This window comes from Lactuca virosa, chromosome 2 (genome assembly GCF_052849685.1).
Source record: "Lactuca virosa cultivar CGN04683 chromosome 2, Lactuca_virosa_CGN04683_v6, whole genome shotgun sequence".
NCBI classification, from domain to species: Eukaryota; Viridiplantae; Streptophyta; class Magnoliopsida; order Asterales; family Asteraceae; genus Lactuca; species Lactuca virosa.
The window spans coordinates 135,163,788-135,172,710 of record NC_136427.1 but is presented as its reverse complement, the minus strand read 5'-3'; the positions used below and the strand labels follow the sequence as shown (position 1 = coordinate 135,172,710).

Sequence of the window (8,923 nt, the reverse complement as noted above, 5' to 3'; positions counted from 1 at the left end):
CACCAAGTAGATTTGAAGCAGATGGCAAAAGGTCTAAACTATTGAGACTATGATTACGGCATCCCTTTTCATAGTTCTGAAATTGTTTAGACACACATGCATTCTATCTAAGGAAAGGTGTATGATTTTGATAAAGTTTTATCAAAGCATCTCGTATCAGAAATCTGAACTTTGGTAAGGAAGTCAATAAAGTATTGATTTCTAGAAGTCCAGCTGATTTCGGAGTACATGTCAAAGCTAGTGGGAGCATAAGTGTTATGCTAATAATCATCATGTTAGTAGGAGCATGATAATTATTGTTAGTGTTGCAAGTTAGCAATGTTAATTATAGAAAACAAAAGTTTCAATTCGTGAGGCTGCAGGGATTGAAAAAGTTGTTTTGCTATAATTAAGGGAGAGGATATACTTCATTTCAGTTCTAAAGGCTTAGATTGAGACCTTAATCATCTTTAGTCAAGAATATATATATGAATTTCATGTTGGATTGGTTCAACTTAAGGAAATTCTATATATTGCGTTCTCAAAATTCGATTATGATTACGACATCCCTCTTCATAGTCAAATTTTGAAAACATGGCAAATAAAAATATTGTAGCAAAAGACTGGTCTAGAATCATGTCTTTATGTGAGACATCATGAATCGTGTACCATTTGCTTTGGGTACAGGATCGATTGCATGTGCTATAATATTTTTCATTTCTAAATTTTTCCAAATGCCCAGAGGCATTAAGAAGGGAAAAGGTCTAGAATTGGATATGACTAAAATGATTAAGCAATTGTCGAGGACAATCTGAGGTTTACCAAAGATTGGTTGCTCAGGGACAGTTGGAAGTATAGTGCTAATTTTGGAAGGACCATATTGACATATTCTGAAAAGAGGCATCTCTTATTCAGAAGTGATAGTCAAAATGAGAATATGGAGTTGTCTCCAAAGGTGGAAGTTATCTGTGTAAGATTAGAAAACTTAATGCAAGAAGCATGTCCAAAGCAATGTACTTTGAATATGAGACTTAGTTTCCATGGAGTTGATCTCCATTGGAATACCTTATAATGACTGTTGACAAGTCTTTGTCACTTTGTACATATTCATTACAGGAGGGTCAGTGCATATAAGTTTAAAATCTAAACAGATTTCGATAAATGATAGGAATTTGAAATTCTCACATTTTTCGATAAGGATTTGGGAGTGTGAAATTAGAATCATTGAAATTATGTTCAATTAGTTTATTTCACAAAGTAAGGATCATAGACAAACATAGAGTGCATACTTGGTGTATGGCAAAGCTATTGTTTAAGAAAAACATAGTGTACATGCTTGGAGCATGGGACAACTAGTGTTTTTAATTCAAGTATAAAGTTGATAAAACCGAAACAATGAATAATGAGTAATCAGTATGGTGATAAATAAAAGTGTTTATTTATATTCATAGGGTTTGATACCATATTTGATTCATTTATTCTTGTGTTTCACTTTGCATGTTTTGACTTCCAGAATAACTAAGTCGCTCTTCCTGAATGATTAAGTTATTCAAACCATCCACAGTCGGTCATATGTTGGAAGTAGATATGAATCAAGACTGTCGCGGGTTGGTTTGTAGAGGTCCAAGTTGGTGGACAAAGTGGTGCTACAACACTCATGAGTGCTCATAAGTTCTGAGTATTGGATTCAACCCGCGCTCATTTGAATCACTTCATGGATTTTATCACGAGTGATCATGAGACGATAATATCTTATATTCTTCAAACCTAGAGATATGAGTTGTTACTATGAGTTGGTTGTACATTGATTGCACGAAAACGCATTCGGTAACTCGATGTTATAAAACGTGCCTTTGTGTATGATTCAACAAGTAGTAGAACAAGCCATATGAGTCGAAGTTTATCCATTCCTTTTACCTTCGGGATAAAAGCAATATATGTGGGCCCCTCGATGATTTAAAGATGATACATGTGAGTGCTTGGCCAAGCCAGGACTGATTTGATTTGTTCAATCAGTCAGTCATCATGAATTGGAAATCGGGAAACAACAAATGGACAGAGAGAATGATTGATGATCCATGTCTCAGTCCATATGATATCTAGAATGGAGGAATATATGATCCCTTATCTAATGGACAAGTCATTGACAAAGGTCAGAGTTCATCGACAAGGTCAGAGTTCGACAGAAGCTTTTGAGAGCTACGATTGCTGATCGGTTCCTGAAGTCATACACAATAATAGTTTTAGACTTATCCAAGTGGGAGACTGTTGGATTAATGTCTAAGTCCATAACTATAATTGGTAAGACTTGACCCGACCCGGCATGGTCCATTTGGGTTGCATGGCATCATGCATTTGGATAGACTATAATGAGAGAAATAACACTTAAGGTTGCTTAATATATTATAAGTTCTAATATATTAATAAGGTTATTTAATTAGTATTGATCAAGAATTAATTTGGAATTAATTAAGTGATCAAAAGGAGACTAATTAAATATATGGGTTGATTGTGTAAATCATTCATTCTTATATATGTAGGCTTGTGATCCAAGATTTCTTATGTTGGACTAAGTCCATGGGGTGACCCATGGATACTCCATGGAGGTTAAAATCCATGGAGCATAAGGAATGGGTAAAGTTATGAGTTACATGGTGTAACCCTAATAGCCACCATATAAAAGAATCCTATGGCTCAAAAAATCGTGCACTAATGTGTGAATATGAGGGCTAGACGATTTCAAGGAGTGTTCCATTTCTCTCAAGTCATTCCATGTGCATTTGGTGTTGTGTGAACCATTTGAGGTGTCACACTTGGGGCACTAGGCACTCAAGCTTCATGGAGACAAGCTACATCAAACAAAGGTATGTATTCTATCCATTTGATTACCCAAGTATCAAGTATTGTATGCTAGATAGGGTAATACCTTGGAAAGTTCATAATTGCATGTATAATAGAGAAAACATAGATCCAAGGTATTTAGGGTTGCATGTACACTTAGGAGTGTTAGAATGCGCAAAACCCATCACTAAAGTCATATGCAGTCAAAGTCAACGGCTAACGGTCAAAAGTCAAAGTCAAAATTTAGCAATGCCCACATTGTGGCCAATCCATGGCCACGTCCTGGCCACGTCCGGACAAAACAGACGAGATAAGCCCCACCTCCAAGTTGTGGCCTTCCTTAGCCACACAGTGGTCTTCATTCTGAAAGTTATTCTTCATTAAGGACTTAATTCATAAGGACAAAAGCTAAAAATCATCAGATCTGATTCCTGATAGCTTCATAATGGATAAAGTGTCCAAATTTATCCATTACGATTAGGGAAAACCACCAAGATATAGACTTTAAGTCTCAAAGAGACCCAAAAATGCATCTTTCTCAACTAAATCCATTAAGTCTAAGTCTCCCACTTTCAGATATGAATCAACAAGATGTCTAGATGGATAAAGTTGCCAACTTTATCCATAATAATGTCACAATCTTATAAGATCTAAACTTTAAATACACCATAATAGCCTAAAGGACCAAGATAACTTGCATGGTTAAAAAGGAAGGCAAAATATCATAACTTTCCTAGTCCATGAAGTCCACGAAGCATTTCAAAATGATCAAAAGGTGTTGGAGTCCACTCAACTCCAAGATCACCCATAAAATGGACTAAAAGTGCCAAAAACCCCAAATGAAGAGATCTAAAGAACTAAAGAGCAAGATTGGAAATTTATACTCACAATTGTCCAGAAATGTGGTGCCTTTGAAGGATCTAAACTTAAAGCATCATTCCTTGCGACCAAAAGAACCTTCTTGATCTTTAAACTTCATCAAAATAACATAAAAATAATCCAACAAAGGAGAAAGAAGATAGGAGAAGCTCAAATCTTGAAGGTGGAGCCTAGGGTTTCTCCCAAGAGGTTCTAGAGGTGATGGAGGCTGATAAAATGGCCAAAAAGTCGGAAGCTTATTCTTAAATATGTTGAAACCCCTAAAAATCATGGGCTTAGGCCTGACCAATCGTCATGTCGTGGCCACAATTCGCCATGTCGTTGCAACCGACGTGCCGTGGAAATTCTCGTCGTGTCGTGGTTACGGTTTTCACCTAAATCCACTTCAACTTCAAATAGCTATAACTTCTTCGTTTCAACTTTGTTTTCACAATCTTTATATCCACGGAAAGGTATTGACGAGTCCACACTTCTATCAAGAAGCCTGACATATAACTTTTCCCATTTTACCATTTGGCTCCAAAACATAAACCAAGGGCTTAGATTACATAACCAATATTTTCAACATCTAATAATGTCTAACCCTATTCCCTTGAAGCTCAATGCCTTTACTCGATCCATTTTTTGTCCACAATCCTGAAATAAGAAACTTCTCGAAACAGGATGTTTTAGAATGGTAAATTAGAGGGTAATTAGGAAACAACAACAAAACAAAACATCAAGGACGCCACTTTTATTGATGACTAACCCTTTAGCGACGACATCATATGAGACACGCCTGGTGTCGCTGCAAAAGTTGTGTGTCGTCGCTACAAGCATCATCGCTAAAAGTATTCACTAGTGATCCGTCCAACCCACTTTTAGCAACGACTAGCTCTTTATCTACTCGTTAAATAACCAAGTCAACAATGCGAGCAACGACGATGGAGAAGACGACTAACATTTCTTGTTTTATGTTATGAATGATGTTATTATTGATTTATTAGATCAATTACATATTAGATTAAAATGTTTATTAGATCGTTTATAGATTGGATTATTTCGTTAATGTAATAATATTTTGTTTTATGTTATTTGATGGTTTATGTAATGCAGATTTCAAGATTAGTTTATGTATTTTTGTATATTTTGCATTTTTATAATACATTTTAATATAAAATATAATTTTTATTAAAAAACCATAGAATTAGCGGCGAAAGCTTTTGCGAGGACATGTATTTATGGTAACCTTGACCGGAAAAACTCTGACCGGTTATCAAAATGTTACTAGTGCTGACGCTTCTCCGATGACTTTAGCTTTTTAGCAACGGCGGCTATTAGAGATGACACTAATAGTAGTGTTTTATGAGTATTAGCTACAAAGTAAGAGCGTCGACCCTTTTGCGACGACATGTCGTCGTTAATACTTTAACGACGATTTCGGGTATCTATTGTGACGCTTTTTGTCGTTGCTAAGAGTGACTTTTTTGTTGCGGGAGGAAACGTTGAACTGGTTTTATTGTGTACCATTCATTCTTTTCAATTTGATATGTTCTTTGAACCTGAGAGGGAAGAACAGAAAACATAACATTATAAAAGAAATACAAATTTGAATCATATAGTTTTATGGTTCTTCATAATTTATCAATGTAAGCCCTACATTCCAATCGAAAACAAGAACAAACATAGAACTGAAAATTTTACCGAAATTTCAAACTAAAAGACAGCAAAACTTCGAATAAAAACAATATTTTCCATAATGAATATGACGAAGGAATTTACGTCTTCTTACATAGACTGGATTTTTAATATTGTGTCGATATTACACCTTTTTGGATGTGGCAAAATGTTACAGTTTAGATCTGCTACTTTCGCTTTTTACTATTCTAATTGCATATATACATCATGCTACTTTCGCGTTTTACTATTCTGAAATATCTATCCAACTATAACAATGATAATAATAAGTTATTTATCACCAACCCAGGTTAGTGAGAGATTTATAATTAACAATAATTACGAAATAAAAGAAAATGAAGAATTGAACTACCTTTAAAGCTGCACCATCGCCTACAAATCTGATGAACCGTAATCGACTTATCATCCAGTTTAGATCTCAAATATGAACCTGCGGTATAAAGATGGTGCTTTGAGTCTTTTTTATTAATTTTATTAAGTTGTTATCGTTATAACAAAATGCAACATATGGTAATAAATTATAAATGATACTATACATCCTTTAAACTCCGTCTGAATCAGCTATAATTAAACATGTCATGAAAAAAGGTCTGCCATAATAGATGTTCCTAGTTTCATTTGACTATTTCATGGATGATCCAGAGACGTTGTAGGTTTTGTTTAAAAATCACAACAGAGAATATGACATGCATCGCATAGTTTTGAATGCAAATAAACAAGGTTTATACCTAATAAATAACGACAGTATTACCAAGTCCAGATTGATGTTCGTTTGGTGAAATTCTAAATTCTTTATTTGTTACTGTAAAATCGAGATTTCATTATTACTTTTATTCCCACTCTATAAAGGACTTGGTGCTAGTCAACGGTTCTTGCAGCTATATATGTGCTGTCAAGATAAAATATACCTGATACATCGGACTTTTAAATTAAGGACTGGGTGCTAGTCAATGGTTATAAGATTATCTAAGCCACAAGCCCACAACGAATGTATAATCACTAATTAATATTGTTAGATGGCAAGCAAGTATTGTTGGAAAATTCAACGAAACTATATTTAAATTCTAAGATAATCTTTTTACTCAGCCTTCGCCATTAGTAAACACACACACAAATACAGAGAGAGAGAGAGATGATGATCAACCAAGCAGCCAGTCTCTCGGTGTTGCCGGAAGGATGTCTGTCGGACGTACTATCACTGACTTCACCTAGGGATGCGTGCAGATGTTCCTCCATATCCAAAGGATTCAAATCAGCTGCAGATTCCGACGCCATTTGGGAGCAGTTTCTACCACCGGATTACCGTGAAGTCATTGGTAGATCTGTTTCTCCGGTGGTTTTTGGCTCTAAAAAGCAACTCTATCTCAGCTTATCGGACGCACATATCCTCCTCGATCATGGCAATTTGGTAAATCTAACATCCTTACATTACACTATTTCCTTTTTCATTGTTAATTTTCAAATACATCTACATATCCTCTTCGATCTGTGTGCCGAATTGTGTAAAATATTTCCCCAAACTCAACTCATGAACTCTTGAAAAACTTGTTGGAGTTAGGTGATTTATATGAAGGGTAGTCATAGAAATTAGACATCTTTTTGTTCAAATCCAATGATACCTTGCTACCTAAGAAAAGTAGAGTTTTATGATATATATAATTGTTAAACAACTTCTGCTCATATTTGGTCTCATAATCCCACAAATAGAGCTTCCAGCTAGATAAGGAGAGTGGGAAGAAGTGTTATATGTTAGGAGCAAAGGAGCTATCAATTACATGGCAACACGACACTCGATACTGGAAATGGGGACATATACCTGAATCAAGGTCTTTTTCTTTCTCTTTTTAGAGTCATGCACGTTGTATTCTATCATATGTTACCATTTGACATTCATACATAAATTGCCGTTTGTGCAGGTTCCCGGAGGTGTGCATACTTCGACAAGTATGTTGGCTTTCAATCCACGGAAGAATAGCAGCTGTGATGCTGTCCCAAAACAGTACATATGTTGCTTATCTTGTCTTTCGAACTACTGATGATTCCTGGGGACTTAATGTGCCAGCAAAAACAAGGGTAAGTTTTGGTGGGATAGAAATGGAGACTGAAAATGTTTATCTTGGAAGACCACATCGTGTGCAAGAAAACTATGTGTTTCCTCATAGGAGAAAGGATGGGTGGATGGAGATGACGTTGGGAGAATTTAAGTACGATGAAGGAGATGATGGAGATGTAGAGATGGCGTTTGAGGAAATTGAGCATTTAAACTGGAAGAATGGTCTTATCGTGGAGGGCATCGAACTTCGGCCTAAATAACATGCAATGGATCTTTAGGTTATCTTCATGGATGTAATACAAAACTCTTTTCATCTCTGTGTCGTGTCAATTTTACAATTATTGGATTGCAACAATGTGATATATTCGACTCGATATGTTACTTGTTTTTAATTTGTAATATTTATTCAAATACTAAAATTGATATAGTACTTTGTTATTCAATTGCTAATTCCTAGGGTCGGGGGTGGGGTTTACTCTATTTTATTTACACGAGGTATGTTTGATGGTTGTGCTCACGTTGGGTCTATTTTATATACACTAGGTATGTTTGATGGTTGTGCTCACGTTGGGTAATGTAGGTATTTCCTTCACAAACGTTGGCAAGTGTTCAAAAATAAATACTAGTAGATTATTAATTTCATTACGTTAAAAAGTGACATGCTCATCTTAGTCAAAGTTAATGACTAACCAGTGGCGGAACTAGAAATTTTTACAAGGGGTAGCACAAAAAAAAAACTTCACAATAAAGGATTGAAAGATAAAAAAAAATTAATTACGATTCCATTAGAAATAAAAAAACTAGCAACTAGCGCAATAGTCTTACATAATTCCAATTAAACCCTACAAACATAATTAAAGATTTAAATTCACAACTGAAGATTTAAACCTAATACAAGTGAACCATTAATTGGCTAATTAGGTTTTCAATTTGAACAAATAAATTAAACTAAATCATAAAACATTAAAGATGAAAAATTATTATTTGATTCATGATTCCGTGAGTGATGAAATGAAGCAGGGGACAACAACATGTAACAACGATAGAGTATCACGAACCAAAAGAAAATGCCCATTTCTTTTTTCCCTCGCGTGGAAGTAATATCAATTACTACAATTACATAGCACATGCCCTCTTTACATAATTAATGGGCCAACTGATTCACTCATTAATGGGCTCGTTATTGGACTCTTAATTTGAATGTGATCGGATATTTGATGTTGGATTTTAAATTAGGAGCTATATCATATATTTATTGACGGTGGTTGCATTATGTATATAAACAAATTACCATTTCTATGAATTAATTGAGGGGTAGCACTACCAACTAACTCGTTCCGCCAATGTGACTAACACTTGGTAGAAGTAGGGACGTTCAACACGACCAAACGGGAGCGGAAATAGCTGTCCCCGCCCTCGCTCCCGAAATTAGTTGTTGCCCACGCCCCCGGATCCCCCGTTTACAATGCCCCGGGTCCCGCCCCCGGTTACCCC

The 8,923-nt window shown here is 35.5% G+C and overlaps 1 protein-coding gene across 1 annotated transcript; it reads left to right on the top strand.

Moving 5' to 3' along the window:
• Positions 1–6,413: 6,413 nt before the first annotated feature.
• LOC145159513 (F-box protein At2g02240-like) lies at positions 6,414–7,872 on the top strand. Its single transcript, XM_079078518.1, has 3 exons — positions 6,414–6,784; positions 7,084–7,202; positions 7,293–7,872. The coding sequence occupies exons 1-3, from the start codon at positions 6,509–6,511 to the stop codon at positions 7,687–7,689; spliced, it is 792 nt and encodes a 263-aa protein (XP_078934644.1). The 5' UTR covers positions 6,414–6,508; the 3' UTR covers positions 7,690–7,872.
• The last annotated feature ends 1,051 nt before the right edge of the window (positions 7,873–8,923 follow it).

Excerpts from the sequence above, each read along its gene's own strand:
- LOC145159513 (XM_079078518.1), top strand. The coding sequence starts at position 6,509 with ATGATGATCAACCAAGCAGCCAGTCTCTCGGTGTTGCCGGAAGGATGT. Across the intron at positions 6,785-7,083 it reads TCCTCGATCATGGCAATTTG|AGCTTCCAGCTAGATAAGGA; the intron begins GTAAATCTAACA and ends TCCCACAAATAG. Across the intron at positions 7,203-7,292 it reads GGACATATACCTGAATCAAG|GTTCCCGGAGGTGTGCATAC; the intron begins GTCTTTTTCTTT and ends CCGTTTGTGCAG.